This window comes from Branchiostoma belcheri, unplaced genomic scaffold (genome assembly GCF_001625305.1).
Source record: "Branchiostoma belcheri isolate BF01 breed outbred unplaced genomic scaffold, Haploidv18h27 scaffold88, whole genome shotgun sequence".
Lineage (NCBI taxonomy): Eukaryota > Metazoa > Chordata > Leptocardii > Amphioxiformes > Branchiostomatidae > Branchiostoma > Branchiostoma belcheri.
This window is the reverse complement of record NW_017804553.1, coordinates 92,640-110,929: the sequence shown is the minus strand read 5'-3', so window position 1 is coordinate 110,929 and position 18,290 is coordinate 92,640. Positions and strand designations below refer to the sequence as shown.

Below are 18,290 nucleotides of genomic sequence, written 5' to 3'. Positions count from 1 at the left end.
AGATGTCGTTGCACCGGAGGCGTTCTCGCAAATTCCAACCTGTACCCCCTGACGCACTGAAGAACCCAAGGATCGGAAGTCAACTGCCTCCACTCCTGCATGAAGTGGGCTAGCCTGCCTCCGTGAAGCAGCTGAGTAGTGTTGGGTACATGTTGAAATTCGGTCAAACGCCGGCGTGCTTCTCCCTCTGAAGCTGTGTCTGTTACTTAGACTGCTTCTGCTTCCCGTCCCCCGACTTAGACTGAAAGGACTGGTTGCGGTTGTAGAACTGTCGGGTTTGTGAACCCCTGTAACTGTACTGGCCATAATTGGCCCGTGGCATGTAGCGGGAGTTTCTGTAGCTGTAGCTGAACCCTCCGCCAGTTGCTCTGCCGCCGCCGCGACGAGCACCACGCCTCGGCACTGAAGACTTCCCCTGGTCGTCCTGGCTGAGCATGCCAACCAGCACTTTCGTCTCTGACGACAAGTCCTTAGCCTTTGACCCCATGTCAGGCGGGAACAGGAACTCTGGGTCTTCAGATGCTGCCTTGAAAAGGTCTCTAAACTTCTTCTGGGATGACTCTGCTATGAACGTGCGTCGGGTGAACGCCAACTGAGAATGTAGCAACCCCAGCAACACAAGTGCTGAACCAGCACAGTCACTCATCTCTAGCTGCAACTCTTCAAAGTTCTCACTATTACAACGCTGAATCATCTGCCACAGATTCATCAAAGGTGTACCAATATGCACCAAGTTCGAATGGATGTTCTTTAGAGCCTTATCATGAGAAATGATCTGCTCACCCTGCTTCTTGTCATTGTCGACGACAGCCCTGGCTATGTTGTCGTTGAAACTCGGTGCAACCATCGTGGATGGAGCGTTGTCGGGCATGCTGAACTTCTGCTGCCACGCCTCTAAGTCTGTACCCCGGCGCTGCTGGTCATGCTTGAAGTACTTTTCTACTTCAGAAAAGACAACATCGTCGGCTACCCATGAGTGCATGGTGTCCTTGTTCGTCGGGTCGAACGGCTTCCACACCGAGTCGCTAGCGCCGGAGTCGCCGCCGACGCTCTCTCCTTCCGCCCCGTCGTGAGACGGGGAGCGCTGCTTGCCACTGCGGGCGCTAGCGCTATCTTCCTTCCGGCGTTTCTCAGGAACTGCCACCGCCGGATGCTCGTCGGAGTCACCGCTGACGCTCTCTCCTTCCGCCCCGTCGTGAGACGGGGAGCGCTGCTTGCCACTGCGGGCGCTAGCGCTATCTTCCTTCCGGCGCTTCTCAGGAACTGCCGTCTCTGGACGAGCGCTGCGTCGTTTCCTCGGTGAAGATTGCTCAAATTGAGCTAACATCAGCTCCTGGAACGCCTCTAGCCTCTGAGACATGGCCGCAAAACTCTGCTCCAAGGCAGAGATGCGGACGTTTGTTGGCGAAAACTCCGTTTCGCTATCATGCGTCTTCTTGCTTCCGTCGCCGCCACCACTGCTTATGTCTCCGTCAGACGGCAAGTTGCCGTCTTGCTGAACCGTGGGCGGCTGCTTCTGCTCGCCGTCGCCCTCCTGCTGGCTTCCGTCAGCGCTGAGAACCGGCATAGCCGGAGAAGACGACTTCTGACGACTGTCATGGCGGTCGTTTTCACGCACATGGTGCGCCGACCCGCCCGGGCTTGTCCCGCCTTCCTCGCGCTCCCTGCCGCTGGAACGCCGCCGGGAACCGCCACGTTCGCGCTTGGAACTCTCCTCGGTCGCCCTAGGACCCGAAGGCGCCCTCGAACGATGTCTATCGCGTTGCTTTTCACGCCTAGACCCCATGATACCAACGCAAAACACGAAGGTGTTTACAGGTTGCTCAAAAAAATTAGACTGGTGCGCATGCGCAGGGAGGGTGACCCTTCAACTTTGGGCGATACCAACTAGAGTCTACACGGGGGTGGACAGGCTCAATCACCTGAAGTATTCTGTCTGCCTGACATAAGAGGGAATGCGGTAGACAATATAATTTTCATCAATGTTTCTGCTGGGACCAAGCATTGAAACCTGAAATGCCCAAATATAGTATATCCATACACTCAGTTGTAGCTGTCCTTGGTGCAGAAATGTTGGTTTTGTTGTTTTACTGACCAAACATGGTTACAGTTTATCATGAGACTAAAATGTATGTAAAAGTTTTATATATGTTTGCTTTTTTGAACTGACACATTCATGTTGTTATGTAGTAATGAATTAGCCACAATTTGTTTTTAGGGAATTGATAGCCTTATAAGCCTAGGGGGTTAAGACAATCGCTGCAATATATAGTGAAAATATACAATCTGTTTTGTTTTGTGTTTTGTTCAGATTGCAGGTTAGATGGTGACCTTGTTGGAGGTCACATTGTTGCCAGTAGTCTGGTGCAAGGCAGACTGAAGCTGCTGCAAACTGGTGCTGGAGACAGCAAGGTAACTTTTTCTGTCATCTTTTACCAGGGAAGTCCAATTCAACAATTTGACTACTGCATTACAGACAGTCCCTGGGTCACCAATAACACATAAAGTTTGTACAGTTTGTACAGTTTCATGCAAGCAAAAAGATTTGACATGGCACAAAAGAAAGGTCTAAATCTCAGAATCTTGAAACACAGTAGCCAGCCATGATAATGTAATATATGACTTTGTTTTAGGCATTGGACTCTTATGTAGAAACAAATGTTTATTTATTTACTGTACGTTGTCCTCCTTTGTATTGCTGTATGTAACAATGCCTTGTCTTATAACATGCTGACCCCCCTCGGAAAACAGCTATTGCAGGCTGAATGGGGCCACCCAGCCATCCTGAGGTAAAATAAATAGATTTATAGACTAACAGAGTTTAATTTGCACATTTCTCCAGACACCACCCCAGCATAGCAGACAGTATGACATCTACCATGACCCTAACATCCCTGAGGTTCTACAGTGCAGAACGTTACTGGCAGGTGTGACAGTCAGGACAGAGGAGCTGCTGGCTCAGTGGCCTGATCATCCCACTCTCAAACAGGTCAGAGATTTTGAATGTATTTCCTAATAAATCAGATCTTTGTCCTTTTTATATCATATTCCCCAAACTATATGGGGGAAGATATTGTTTTCTTTGATGTTCCCTCTTCTGACAATTTGATCAAGAGTTTTTACAGTTAAATTTTTTGTCCAAATGATGTGAAGTTTATTATGGGTTACTCATACTGATGTCAGGTATAGATGGTTCAAAGTTGATGCATGGATGTAACATCTGTGTCCATAATATCACCAGGGTCCATAATATCGCCACCTTGAGAAATAGTGTGCTTTAAGATATTTTTACTGCATCATACTTTTGGTATGCACTCCTGCACACCTCAAATGTACATACCTAGGGTATGTTGCAGTAAAAAATATCTTTAAGCACACTTTTTCTCAAGGTGGCAATATTATGGACCCTGGTGATATTATGGACACAGATGTTACCCACAGAAAGGACAAATGTTAAAGGTTTTTATTGTTGTGATGTTTTCAGCTTGTTCAGCTTGTGGAAAGACTCCTGTCCTTTCCAGTGACCAGCCCACTCATGAAGTTCCTAACAGGACTGGAACTGCTGCTGAAGAAAGCACAGGTATGGTTAATTTGTTCATGAACCACAATGGAAAATCTGTATCTATTGAGTTAGCATATCACGAAGAAAGAGTACACAGGAAGCCTGTATCTGGACTTATGGTTGAGAGTTTGAATCCATAAGTTACTGCTGTAATTTTTCCAAACTGTCATGTTCCCAGAGACAAGGTCAAGTCACGAGAATTTAGTCAAACTATGCAATTGATAATTACTACTTTTCCTTCAAGATCATCTCTAAATTACAGTTTTCACAATGCCATTATTTATGACTTCCGTGATTTAGCTCATATCTAGTTGTAAAGAATGGCAACAGCATTTTGCACATTTAAATGAGAACAGGCTATCTGTAAAGAGTACAGTTCTCAGAATGTCATTATTTCTGCAGGAATGGGAGAACAATGCCAGCAGAGAGGTTTCCATGATGACACAGCTGGAGGCCATCATGCAGATGATCATCCAGTGGAGGAAGTTGGAACTCAGGTGGTCCTGTTGTACATCTTTGATATAAGTTTCTACATACAAATATCTCATTATGTGTCAACAGTATATGACATGATAGGAATACAGAATACACAAGATAAACAATTAACAAACAAACAAAGATGCACAAGACAGGATACCACAGTATAGAGGGAAATATGTTCTTTGAAGTGATACCATTATTCAAAACTGCAATGTAACGTTAAATCCAGACTTTGATTCACGCAGCTCTGCATAACAGGATATATTCTTGCATTATCCTTCTCTGCCTCTTTCCTCTCCTCTAGTAATAACTGTGCCCCCTCCCTTTAATGACCTTGACAGATGTCCTAACGACCTTGCCTGTGCCCCCCTCCCGCAGGTGCTGGTCCCACTGTCTGGACACCTGTACCCAGCATGCCGCTGAGACGGCCAGGACAAAGTGGTGGTTCCACCTGTATCAGCTGGTCGAGAGTCAACTCTTCCCAGAAGCCTCCTCTTCAGCAAACAGGTAGCAAAACAGCACTGTTTGTTTGCTTAGTTCATGATTGCAAAGGTGCTTCTAAAGTATTTTTGCCATAAGTAATTCAAATTCAATGTAGGAATGCAGTGCTTCTTTAAATTTGTACATTTGAGCATTATACCAACTTTGAAACCATTCCTGTCATATTCTAAGAGGGTAAAGTTTAAGGATTTTTGCCTATTTCCAATCATGAAAACTGAAGAATATTGGTCCAAAAAAGCTACATGTCAGACGTAAAATACATATTATCCTTTACCCATTACATGAAGACTTCATCTTCACTGGTCAATAATACACAACAACATGAACATAGAAAATACATGTAGTGACAAGAGAAATGTACTAAATAATTCCGCCCTCCCTGTTCCAGTGATGAGTCTGCCCAGACTACGAGTGAGTTTGTGTCGAGTCTGAAGCAGTTTCTGGAGTGTTCCAGTCTGGGAGAGTTTCCCGCCAGACTTCAGATGGTTCACGACTTCCACTGTCACGCTGCAGCTGTGGCCAACAACCAGCAAGGTGAGAAGGAGTGTGGAAGAAAAAAAGGTGAAACCAAAAATGTTCTCTACCAGTTTAGCTCAAATGAACTCAGTGAATAGTTAGACAGATGCTACATGTATGTATAGTACTAATAACTATATACAACCTTGCAATAGCTCAATTGGGAAGAGTGTTCACTTTGTAACCATTGAGTTCAAACCCCGGCTGGGTCATACCAAAAACGTGAAAAATGGTACATACTGTTTTCTCTGCTTAGCACTCAGCATCTATGAGAAAGAGTACTACCAGTGGGCCAGCCCCCTGCTGTAGCACAACTGTGTGGCCCAAGGGCTACACTTGTACAGAAATGGAGATGGGCACCACTCCTATGCTCCACAATGAGTGGAAAGGGACCTTCTTCTTCTGTTCTTCAGATCTAGAATAGTAGGTTGCCCTTTTGAATTTAAAGAAACTCAACACAAATCTCTCCCCTCCTATAGCTGTTGTTGCCAATGTTCTGTGGAACCTTCACTGCTACTATCACCAGTTCCTTCCGACTGTGCAAGACACCATCAAGGACCTCCGGACTCCTGTAGAGAAGGAACTCAAGGTGTGGAAAATCTTTTGAACATTTTGTGTTGTCTTGCTACAGTTTACTGGAATAGTAGCGTCACGTGAGAGTGACTTCATTCAAGTGTTGTTTTTACACTGAGTATATTTTTACAAAAGTTATTAATAACTTTTTTATGTGGGTTTAGGGTTTTGTGAAGATTGCACGCTGGAGCGACATGAATTTCTGGGCCATGAAAGACTCCGTGGAGAAAACCAGACGGACCCTGCACAAGTACATCAGGAAGTTCAAGGTCAGTATGAAAAGCAATTTGTCTTCCTAGACTCTAATTGCATGACCTGTACAGTAGTATACATGCATATTTGATACATGTGACCTAGACTTACTGTTGTCTCTGTGTTTCCTGTTGATGTCTTCTTTTTTGGTTAAACAACAAACACTTGAGGACATTTCAGATCAACACTATTGTTTGAAACCACTTTGCTACCAATTTTACTACAGAACAAAGCACAAATGTTTTACCTTTCATTTCTGTTCGACTGTTGGCAGGAATCTCTTGGGAAACTGGCCAGTTCAGTCATGACTTCAAACACCCTGGAAACAGAGTTGGAAGTCAAGCCCGTGGGAGAAACAAAACATGACGTCATTCCAGTCAGCAACTTTGTTGCGCCTGAAGGGCTGCAGGTATAGTAACATTCCTGTTATGATATTCTTATTGTCTCTTTTGAGGTAATGGTTTTCAGTATCATTGGGAATTGTTTATTTCCGATATTTACTTCAAAACAGTTATTCTACAAGGACCACTCAACGCAGTTGGTTGTCCTACTAGACACAAAAATAACAAACTGATTTTTTTTTCTTTCTTTGCATCAGACATACTTCCAGCTAACCACAGGGTTGTCTGGTGACCTAACCTCTGACCTGGGGTCATCTCAGCAACACCTGTCCTCCCTTACCTCTGACCTGGGGTCACTGCAGCCACGCCTACCCTCCCTTTTCCTCCGAATGAGAAAACTGTGCAGACAGACCATGGACAAGGCCCCATACCCCACCCTCATCTCCACAGTCGACGAGTTTGCTGGTATGTCAGATTATCAAACCCTCTGGAATATGTTGCTACATTTGGGATTGTTAACATCAAGTGTAGATAGTCTGTAGTCTGGTAGCCATGTATGATTTTAAAAATATTTTCAGGCAGAGCTGTAGATTTGATATCTTACATTTCTTCATTGCAGGTGAAATTGCAGCAACAATAAAGGAGTTACAAACACTGGACGTGTCAAAGGTACGACTGTGCTCAAGATTTTTACTAACTAATTCAACATTTATTAGCTCTGCTCAAGGTTTTTTGAAGCTCCTTTGATCTTCTGATGATCCAACATTTATAAGCTCTGCAGTTTACTGAAGTTGATTGTCCTTGTCTCTTTCCCTAGACATCTGACAAAGACAAGCAGAAGTCCGAGGTGAAACACATCCAACTCAGGAAGAGAAAGGCTCTGTCAGAGTTGTTCAAATATCTGGGAACTATAGGTGGGAATTTTCTACATGCCACATTTTTTCATTTATTACAAAATTTGTGTAGTACTACATTTTCAATAAACTTTATTCAGAAATGGTAGCTGATAAACTTTTTACTCTCACCACTGTGTAGGTCTGTCCTATAGAAAAGGCCTGGGTTGCTTAGCAACAAGTGATTTGAACGAGGCCTTGCTGACTCCAGCGATGGATGTGGGTGCAACCTGTGCACAGATGACAGGAGGCATTCCTGACAGGTGAGATCTGTGGCATGCATACTCATAGGCAATTCAAACTCTACTACTGGACAGATTATGAAGGTAATTTCAGATAATTTTCACTCAGAACTTCTGGAAATTATCTTCGTTATTCATCCAGTATAGAGATTGAATTTCCAGAATGTCTAGCCTTCATCAACATGTAACATGTAGCATACATAGTTCAGTCCATCACCTCACTCTGTGTATCCAAGTATGTGTCTGACTTGCAGGGTGTTACTGTATTTTATTGTATGTCTATGTGACTTCAACTCCTGTCCTTGCTATTTAATCTAGTTGCTCCTATGATTTTTGTATTATTCAATCAACAATATGACTCAACAATACATTGCGTAAATTGGCTCTCATTAGGATAAGCTGTTTTATTCATTTGTGACTTGAACTTATATCTCTTCTATCGGCACCAGACTATGTCTTGGCTGGGAGGGTTGTGAGAAGTACTACTGGCGCTGTGTGTCACGTCGAGCTGCCATGCACGTTGCCATGGCAACTCCCGCCAAGGACCTGGGCGGAGCCAACATCGACAGGTGTAAAGGGTTCAGTGAACACCTGCTGACTGTGATGGTGGCTCAGAGGGGACACCTGGCTGACATGCTGGGGAGATGGGCGGGGCTCAGGTCAGATTAATACTTTTGACTAATATTTTTACATATTTTTGAGATTAATAACTGTAAATGCATTTCCTTTCATTGTGGTTTTATTTCATAGTAGGAGGAAAAATGAGGTTCTCCTAGTGTTGTAAATTCACTGTTCACTGCAAAAATAAAACCAACTTGAAAGTTTCTATATTTACAGTACAATGTATTTAACTTTGCTATTTCATGAAGTTAAAATGATGGAAGAAGAGGAAAGGAAATAGCAGCTTGTAGCATGAACTTTATAGCATTTCATAATTTTGTATCACTGAAGACCTTTTTTTTTCTGTCTGTAGGATGATGCTGTCATCATTGGAGAGTCTCCGCTCCACATTACCAGAAGGTACTGTGAAACCTGCCCTCCCACCACAACACCAGACTGTCACATGGCTACACACACTGAAGGCCTTACTGGACAGGTATCTGTATCATTCTGTATTTTGTCACAACTAAGTCTTCCATATCTAACCCCATGCTATGTTTAAAACTATCTGTTAAAAGATGCTGTGTGTACAATACTGAGTGCCATGCAAGATCAGTACCAGGGGAATCTTTTAGTACCCTTGTTTTATGAACACTGGAACATGTAGCATTTGTTGGCTCTTTATTGATAAGATATAGGCTATTTTTTGTATTTTGATGCATTGTACACATGAGATTGAGAACAGTTTTCTTTATCCTGTTATGTTTTAAGAACACTGGTTTAAGCATTAGAACAGTGGAACATGTAGCCTTGGTTGGCACTTTATTGTTCTTTTCTAGGCTTGCATAAGATATAGGTTAGTGTTCTTGTTTTGTTTGATGTATAAGAGTAAGAGTAAGAGTTTGATGTATAAGAGTAAGAACAGTTTTGTTTACCCTGTACTCCAGGTGTGCCTGCTGTCTGGACCAGTTCTCCACACTCCTCCAGGCTTGTCCTGCTGCTCCAGAAGGGAACATCCTCCAGCCCCCCTCCCCCCTGACAGCAGACAACACATCACCGGCCTCAAGGATGAGGCTTGAGGATAGTGGACACCAGGATTGCTGCAACAAGCTTAAGGTGATCTTCTTTATATCATTGGATCATTTCTGTTCTTATATCACTATATCATGTATAGAAATTCTGATAGAGCATTGCCAGAACAGCCCAGCCAGCATAGTTGCCCTTGTTGACTCTGATGCATTGGTTTGTTGTGTACTACAGGAATGTGGTGATATCATTCAAGACTTGAAGTCAAAGGTGGACTCAAAGACATTGGAGCTGGAGAGACTGGACACTCAGCTTGTATCCTGGTCAGTCTAGTTGTCATTGTCAGGAATTTTTGACTTGGTGTGTGGTACATAATTGTACTACAGTAACAATAGTTTAACATGTTGTATAGAACATGTTAAGACTATAAAACTTGTTGAAAGTGAAATTATCAATATTTTGTTATCTTCTGCTTCTCCTTTTTGCTGGTCATTTATTTTCTGTGTCTTCCCCATCACCAGGGAAGTATTTGGTCTGGTTGACTCAGGATTCCAGTCCCTGACCAGCCTCCAGTCCAGCCTGTTGTGTATAGAAGCCCAGTTCAGCAACAAGGGCAGAGCCACAGGTTCTGTCATCAGGGATGGCAACAGGGAGTTCAGCACCAGGGACAGAACCACAGGTTCTGTCATCAGTGATGGCAACACAGAGTTCAGCACCAAGGACAGGACCACAGGTTCCATCATCAGGGGTGGCAACAGGGATTTCAGCACCAGGGACAGTGCTAACAGCACAGGCCTTGCAGACTGCCTGACTCAGCTCAGAGAGGAAGTCACTGAGAGATGTGCCGAGTTTGGGCAATGGAAGTCAACAAGTGGGGTTGTGGACTGCACTACTGGTAGGTTTTCTTCTTGTTACGTTTACGTCAAATTTATGATTCTTTGATAGCAAACTAGTTTGCAAGGGAGCCATTAACACATCTTACAATAATAGACATGGAAACCAAAAATTTTATATACAGAACAGGGCAGAAAGAAACAGGATGATAACACAATGGAGAACTTTTATGGAACAAATAGTTATTTATTGACTTAAAGTCTTGTAGATGAGTTTTAACCGAGTGTTGGTCTGTCCTTCCAGGCGCTGATGTTGGCAGCTGTGTGGAGAGTTTTACTGAAGAGAGAGACTCGGCAGTGACAGCCCTGCTGCTGGCAGTTCAGCATCTGTTCAAGTCTGTCACTCAGCAGGACACTGAGGAGGAGGCAGAGAAAAAGGAGGTGGAAGAAGGTTAGACAATGTTTCTGCTTCTTCTTCTTTCTTTTGCCTTTCCTGTGGGAACATTAGCTTCAGCTGGATTGAAATGTTTGATGTATTCCAGAGTGTAATGAAAGAAACATCATATTTGGTCCCCCCCCCCTCTCTTCCAGATCTAACCTTCCATCTGCAGGAAGGGTTGGTTACCAAGCTATTAGAACAAGGCCTCCAGCAGGACTGTGCCACTCTGAACATGGGGAGGGTACAGGATAGCATAGCTGCACTGGTCACCAGAGTTAGAAATGCACAGGACCACAACAATGGAAAGGTTGGTTTTTAGTCAAAAATTACAGTCAGTCAATTTTTTTCACAGAATGCTGTATCTTTTTATCTTTTATCTTGATATGTTTGCACACTGTTCTTATTATATAATAGTATGCTAATTGACATTTTTCCAACCCCAGGATGCGGATGCCTGCGTGTACCTGCTCCTAAACCTGGTTCCCATGCTGCACCAGTACGTTGCCATGACTACCTACTATTTGACCTTGAGGTTGACCTCCCACCGTGCCACCTGCAAGCTGCTGTCCATCCTGCTGGGGCTGTTCTCTGACCTTGCCAGCAAGGTCAGTGAAAATTTATTATTATTTGTGATTTCAAATGCTATTTTGTAGAATGTCCACATTTTCTTTGGTCTTGACTGTGTGTACATTTATCTTGGTCGTGTAAAAAGAAAACTCCTGTATCCTATACTTAACAAACCTGATGAAGCTATTTTCGGATATGTTTCCCAGGGCTTCTGTCTGCCAGCAGAGTTGAGTGATGAGTTGGGAGGGGAGGGAGCCACACAGTTTGAGGACATCGAGGGAGGAGGGATCGGAGAGGGGGAGGGAGCCAAGGACGTCAGCGATCAGATCGAAAACGAAGACCAGGTAGGGATCTCTGGCTTGTTGATTTTTCTTAGATCATATTTGATGCCACCATATTGCACTATCAGCTATCAGACAAGCATTAGACTTCATCTCTAGACTTATGCCAACTGAGAGTCAGCTGATTTTGACTTGCTTTACACAAGTGTTAAAGTTTGTTCTGTATGTGTATCTGTATCAACCATATACGTAAATATATGCTATTTCAGATTCATTGTAGATATGCCATTTGCATGATAACCATGCTGTTCTGATGTTATTTGAGCTCCATGTAGGATTTCACTCACTCACTCAATCCTCTTGCACAGAGGGCATAGAGCCCACCAGGTCAACCAGTTCTCTCCATCTCTGAGGTGGGCGAGCCGTTTTGCTTTGTCTAAGGTGGTGCTGTCCAGTGCCAGGACCTTGGCAAGGATTTACCAATACATTTACATACTACCTCTTTGTTATTTTGTCGTCTCTCCAGCTCCAGGATGCCCAGAAGCCTGACCAGGACCGTGAAGACCAGGACCCTGATCAGCAGCCGGACGTGCAGGATGAGAAAAATGCTATCGAAATGTCGGACGACTTTGACGGAAAAATGCACAACCTCGAAGCCGGTGTGTAGAACTTAATTTTTCTGACTAGTACAGATGTAAAGAGAGACACCGTCCTCACAGACATTTGAATTGTAGGAGGAAGATCTGCAGTAGTTTGTGGGGAAAACAAATGTTGTAGCACCTAAATTCTGTATTCATATCACTGGAATTTACGTCATGACAGTTTCAGTTTCCAACACAAAATGTTAGTGCATCAAATTTTCAACTATCCCAAACTACAGACTTTTCTTTTATTCTTCTTCATGAAGCAAAGTTTCAGATGTACTATCTTTACTACCAAAACAAAAGGATTTCCATGGTAACTTATGAAACACTAACATTTTGTGCCTGCAGAAGAGGGAGAGAACTCTGACTCAGAGGAGGACGAAGCCGACGAAAATGAGCTGGACAAGCAGATGGGAGATGTGGACGGGGAGGGGGCTGAGAAACTCGACGAGAAACTCTGGGGAGACGACATGGAAGAGGAGGAACAGCCAGAGGTGAGGGGGACTGAAACATGCTGGGGGTGGAAGGGGGAAAGTCAAAGACTCTGTTAGGGTCTGAGAAACTGAAGGAGAGACTTTGGTGGGAATGACACAGGAGGAAAATAAGAACTTGATGAAAAATCTTTAACCTTTTAGTCATATTTAGTACTTTTTACTCTGCTTGTATGATTTTAAAAAATCCATTATGAAGATACACATGTATCTTGTTTATACTGCAAATTAATTGTCATTGAGTGAATGTATGTTTTGTTTGTCAAAGTCTGAGAAAGAAGAACATGGCAAAGGTGCTGAGCAGGAAGAGGATTCCAGAATTGTAGCCAAGGATGACAACAAAGACGGTAAGATTTGTCTTAGATTCTGTAGGATTCCATTTAACACAGACTCTTAAAACTTTCTACATTGTATTTTAAGGTATATTAGGATGATTGGCTTTGGATACAAAAAAAGATGTAATGTTATAAGTGTTTCTTTAATTTCCTGCAGAAGGTCAAGACAAGGATAAGAAGGATGATCGACAGAAGAAACAGGAGGAAGAAGACGGAGAAGGAGAAGATGACGTCCAGCCTCATAACCTGGAGGAGCTGGATGAGGTAAAACTCTTTCCATTTTCTGACAAAAGGCTCCCTGTACCAAATTTTTTGTTTTGTTTTCAGGTTTGTTTGTTTGTGCCTTTATTTATACTCTATATGTATCTATAGATATATATCTATATAGATCTGTAGATCACCCCATTTGGCCATTTAGGCTGTTTTTTGTGGGGGTCTAGTGCAAGGTCACTTCTTCGAGTTCAGGTTATGTCACAGGGAGAAGGCTTGCAGTAGTTAAACGTTCTACATGTAATGTTGCTCTTTTCAGAGAGAGTATGATGAGAATGAGGTTGACCCTTACCATGGTGATGACCAGGCCCCGCCCCCTGAACCAGAGGTCATTGACCTTCCTGAAGACATGGAGCTGGATAAAGAGGAGGGAGAGGAGGACACTGGTGAGTGATGATGGGTCAAAACCAGCAAAAAATGTCTGGTCTTTGGAAGTATTTTGGAAGGATTAGAAAGTGCTTAATCTAATCAAACTACTTTGACTGCCATTACTTTGATTCATACTATTTTGTTTATGGTGTCATATAGGTTTATAATATGTCTTTTGGTTATCCAAATTGCACATGACACTGTGGTCAATTTTTCATCCATGGAGACAAAATGTGATGTTGTTATATTCTTATTTCATCATTTACATCACCTATTTTCCGTGGTTCCACTGATCTTTCTTGCAGAAGGCAAAGATCAAATGGATGTTGAAAATGATGATGTGGAAAAAGATATGAAGGAGGAAGAAAAAGAAGAAGATCAAGAAATGCAGGAAGGAGAAAACAAGATGGAGGAGGAAAAGGTACAAGGTGAAGATGAACAAGACATGGAAGAAACTAAAGACATGGAATCAAAGGACATGGAACAAACAGAAAATACCAAACAGGCTGAAGAAGAGAAGGAGGAGGAGGAAGATCCTAATGAAGCAAGGAAGGAGGATGTTGCCATGCCAACAGATGTGGAAGATCAGGAAGAGGATGAAGGACAACCAGATGGAGAGAAAGGGCAGCATCCAGAAGTAAGTTGCCTTTGTAGTTCTCTGTTAAACTTTATATTCACGGACAAACAATGGAATCAACTGACCAACAGTTACTACTGTAACAATCTTTTTTAAGGAAGCTTGAAAGTTTATCAGATTCTGCATTGATAGAAATTTCCATCACAAAAGCTTTGAACTTACCCAAACACATGTATTTGACTAACCAATTGTTCTTATCTTTCAAGGACCACCCAAACATGGACAACTCAGTTGAAGATGAACAAGAAAAGGAAGAGGAGAAGAAGACCGCTGAGAAGTTCGGTGTTGCTCAGACCAGCCAGGAGGCCATACAGAACCAGGATGCTCCTCCTGACAGTACTGCAGACCCTGCCAGCAAGGAGGACCAGCAGGTAGGGAAGGGCAGATGTGTTACAGTGTGTTAGTAACATTATTATGAGATAGCTAGAAAGCTACTGTATTAGTACACCATTTCTGTACTCAGACTTGGTACCTACAAGCTTTGTACATTAGGGATTGGTTGATTTGAGCCATTGCACACTGGGGTGTGCACCTCCTACTCCTGTGAAGAACTCTAATCTTTACCATGCTTCAAGCATGATCCTACTTGGACACTCAGGACTGACAGTTTACAACTCAGATCCTATAACCCTAACCCTATAACCATGCAATTCCAAGAAGTTGCCTGCATGTCTGAGCTCAGAACTCAGAAGGGATAGGCTGGGATTCAAACTTCTGTCCTTCTGGTCCAACTACATGTATGGACTCTCTTTTTCCCCATTCTGCAGGACCAGGGTGTTGGGATGACCCCATCAGATCAGGATGGTGGAGAGAGCGGCGTGACGTCCAGCGCGGTGGCTCCCTCAGAGGACAGGAGACGTCAGCAGCCCAGCAAGAGAAAACCAGGACAGTCGGACTTCGATCGCAGCCTGGGGTCACACGAGGACACGGTGCACAAGAGACTCCGGACTATGGAGTCTGCTGGGGAAACTCAGGAGGTACATTTTACAATAACAATACTTTCATTTCAGTAACACGGATGGAACATACAGCATAGTTTGGCCTATCAACTGGGACAAAATGTTACCAGTATGCTTCATTTTTAGCACATAGGCAATGAAACCAAGTACTTGATGATACAAAGAAATGCTAAAGTCCTAATGATACAACCTGGAGGTCCCATGGTTTGGGAGAGCCACACCCCACGCACATTAAAGAACCCACTGCACTTATAAACTAGAGTTCCACGATCTCATACCTTCGCCAAATGAAGTTAGCCTTTATGAATAAGAAATTATATATTAATCCCCCTCATTATGCAAATAGGATCCTCAATTGCATGAATTATATCTGTTGATCATATTCTACACCAAAAGACAGTCTTATCTTAACAAAGAATGCCATCATAGCATTTCCTCATAAATTATGCAAATGTGGTCCTTATTTGAGTAAGTTATGTTTAATTATGCTCACCTTCACTTAACTTTCAAACACCCCAAGTATGAAATTCAAGGCAGTTACCACCATGCAATTATAACATTTTCTCATTAATTATGCAAATTAAGTCTTCATTTGCATAATCGATATCTGCCTGTGTTTCTCTCGTTCTTAATAACATATGTTACAAGCTTGGACTTCCAATAATGGAATGCAGCTGATTTAGAGAATTTCCTCATTAATTATGCAAATTACATTCATATTTGCATAATTGTAATCTCATTATGTCAAGCATCACTTAAGCTACCTACATACCAAAATTCAAAATTCAATCGGTTCTTGAGTTATCCTCTTTTAAACATTTGTCCTTTAAACCCCCCTGCAGTTCTAGAGCAAGCAACTAGGGGGCTCAAACTCATGTCACTTTATTCGCAGCACAAGAGCTATCTACCATCCAAATTTGGTTACCCTAGCTTGTCTGTATCATGAGATATCAAAACCGGAAGTTCTGCTGCAGTACCATGACAAGCCGCCAGGGGGCCCAAAATCTAATCATTTTGAGGTCTCATCAAGACCTACCCAACTACCAAATATCAAGTCAGTCCATTTAAGCCTTCTCAAGTTATCGTGTTTACACACACACACACACACACATACACGAACGCCTCTGAAAACATAACCTTCTTGGCGAAGGTAAAAATAGTAGGGGTCTTTCCTGGTGTGTGAGCGGATCAAACCTTACAGTCCCGTCTTACACAGCTTGCACTTACATGTACAAAACTGGTGTGTTACACCTGAAAAATGCAGTTTACCAGTTATATGAAGCAAACAAAGAACAATTGAAATTGTTATTCTGTTGAAAGATTTCATCCAACCACTACGCAGAATATGGCGCAATTGTGTTGCTTGTTTAAACACAGGAAAGGGAGACCAAGAATGAGTCAGCTGACATGTATGAACACGTGAAAGATGCGGAGTCCTCCTACGACACCCAGACGTTGGACGCCGCGACTCGGGAACAAACGGAATCCCAGCAGCCTCCAGTGCTGACAGACTCAGAGGGAGAGGACCAGGAGGATGCTGAGATGGAGATGGAGGATCTGCTCAAAGATGCAGCAGAGAAACAGGTATATGTGAAAGGATGTTATTCTGTGTTTGAAGATGGTAAGAAGTTATTCTACAGCTGCTAGCAAATTTCATTGATAGATGGGAATGATGAAATTGATGATATGTTTTTTTGACATGATATTGATTTTGTAAGGTCTTCAACAACTATCATACAAACAAGTTGTGAATACAAATGAACTTACCAAAAAACAAGTGAACACAAGACCTAGTACACATTGATAAATCAACATATGTTGAGTTTAACATATCATTTACACCACTGGTTCTAAGTTCTAATCATTGGTTGGCATTATACACATGTATGATTATAATATAATGACCAATTGTATAATAGCTTTACTGTAAAACAAAACAAAACCTGAGCTCTGTAACTTTCCACATCTGAAGGAGGAGCAGAAGGGGAAGGCTCTTCCATCAGCCATCCTGCACCCCCAGACGCAGGACCAGGAGAAGTCGGAGGGAACAGAGGGAGATGGGGAGGGAGGGGAGGACAGAGATGACACGCAGGGGGGAGAGGAGGAGGAGAAGAAGGAGAGAGAAAGGAGACTGGAGTCCACCATCCACACTGTGAGAGAGATGGATGTACAGATTGGGCAGGTGGGTTGTTGTGATGTTCTCACATGGTACATTTCCTGACCCCCCCCTCCCGATTAGATAAGAGTGTTGCCTGTTATTCATTAATAATAGTGTAAGGATACAATATACACCCCCACAAACTATTGGACCAGTCCGGTCAGAGGTCACGGACTGCACATGTTCTGACAAGAATACAGTTCATATCCCAGCACTTCTCGCATCTTCATTCCTGGAGTGATTACTTATAAGTTCCAATATCTTCACCAACTGGACACTTATATTGGTGGCAGCGGTGTCTGGCTTCGAACTCCCGCCAGCTCTGTCTTGTGGATCGCATTTGGAGCACATTGCCGACCGACGTTCGAGCGCCCCCCTCCCCCACCTGGTTGACTCGTGTCTACCCTGCTCTACCAAGACTCCAGGTATGGCTAACCTCCATCCGTTTACGCTAGAAGACGATGAGGAAATTACCTTTCCACGGCTGCGACCACTGTTGTCACCTTCAGAAATTTCCCCCATTCAATCCCGTGGCGCATCCGGTGTCCGAACTGCAACCACCCTCCCAGGCGCCCTCCCACGTACAACACCACAGGTGGGTCCCACACCACTGTACAATCAGTATGCTCAGTCTGCTTACGCTACAGGATCTTTTCCTGGTAGGGGTACCGTGCCCACAGCCACGTCTGTTGCTGAATCCAACACTCATGGGACCAGCCCTGCCGGGGCTTCTTACCACCAGGCTCCACCCCCTGCCATGACTCAGGACACCACCAACCAGCAACCCTCGTCAGACCTCCGCCTCAAGACAAGACTGCCACCCACATTTAACGGCACTGATGATGACTTCACCTTGTGGCTCAACAAATTTGACCTTTATGCCACTTCTCAGAAGTACACCCCTGAGGAACGTGCCATGGCCCTCCCAACTTTCCTTGACCACCATGCCCTGCGTTTCTACCTTGGTTTGCCGAGGCAGGCCCGTGCTACCTATTCAACACTGACTCAGCGCCTGGCCACTGCCTTTTCCAAGGAACACTACATTTACACGTTCCGCCAGTCGCTCCAGGAACGAACACGCCAACCTGGAGAACCCTTGATCGTATTTGCACTTGATCTACGCAGGTTGGTAAGCCAAGCCTATCCTGAGTACAACGAAGCAGCGGTTGAGGGGCTTACCTTGGACTACTTCTTCAGGGGAATTGATCCTACCATCCGCAGACGGCTTCGCGAGGTGCAGGCCACAACAGTGGACCAAGCAGTCAAAACCGCTACCATGCTGGAACAGGCCGCTACAGCAGCTGCATGGGAGGCCAACAAC

The 18,290-nt window shown here is 43.7% G+C and overlaps 1 protein-coding gene across 1 annotated transcript in view; it reads left to right on the top strand.

The window, feature by feature from the left end:
• The window catches only part of LOC109487306 (midasin-like), a 61,074-nt gene that overhangs the window by 35,635 nt on the left and 7,149 nt on the right, over positions 1-18,290 (top strand). The window contains exons 59-91 of the mRNA XM_019791285.1: positions 811-1,069; positions 2,319-2,412; positions 2,843-2,989; positions 3,485-3,580; positions 3,965-4,059; positions 4,421-4,549; positions 4,932-5,077; positions 5,539-5,648; positions 5,797-5,901; positions 6,159-6,293; positions 6,483-6,690; positions 6,845-6,894; positions 7,043-7,139; positions 7,261-7,381; positions 7,810-8,019; positions 8,334-8,456; positions 8,908-9,076; positions 9,221-9,309; positions 9,508-9,881; positions 10,124-10,270; positions 10,411-10,565; positions 10,702-10,863; positions 11,032-11,169; positions 11,633-11,765; positions 12,102-12,244; positions 12,510-12,588; positions 12,734-12,840; positions 13,106-13,232; positions 13,521-13,852; positions 14,059-14,223; positions 14,620-14,829; positions 16,189-16,395; positions 16,784-16,993. Of these exons, the coding sequence (XP_019646844.1) occupies positions 811-1,069; positions 2,319-2,412; positions 2,843-2,989; positions 3,485-3,580; positions 3,965-4,059; positions 4,421-4,549; positions 4,932-5,077; positions 5,539-5,648; positions 5,797-5,901; positions 6,159-6,293; positions 6,483-6,690; positions 6,845-6,894; positions 7,043-7,139; positions 7,261-7,381; positions 7,810-8,019; positions 8,334-8,456; positions 8,908-9,076; positions 9,221-9,309; positions 9,508-9,881; positions 10,124-10,270; positions 10,411-10,565; positions 10,702-10,863; positions 11,032-11,169; positions 11,633-11,765; positions 12,102-12,244; positions 12,510-12,588; positions 12,734-12,840; positions 13,106-13,232; positions 13,521-13,852; positions 14,059-14,223; positions 14,620-14,829; positions 16,189-16,395; positions 16,784-16,993 (5,072 nt within the window). The remainder of the gene's footprint in view (positions 1-810; positions 1,070-2,318; positions 2,413-2,842; positions 2,990-3,484; positions 3,581-3,964; positions 4,060-4,420; positions 4,550-4,931; positions 5,078-5,538; positions 5,649-5,796; positions 5,902-6,158; positions 6,294-6,482; positions 6,691-6,844; positions 6,895-7,042; positions 7,140-7,260; positions 7,382-7,809; positions 8,020-8,333; positions 8,457-8,907; positions 9,077-9,220; positions 9,310-9,507; positions 9,882-10,123; positions 10,271-10,410; positions 10,566-10,701; positions 10,864-11,031; positions 11,170-11,632; positions 11,766-12,101; positions 12,245-12,509; positions 12,589-12,733; positions 12,841-13,105; positions 13,233-13,520; positions 13,853-14,058; positions 14,224-14,619; positions 14,830-16,188; positions 16,396-16,783; positions 16,994-18,290) is intronic.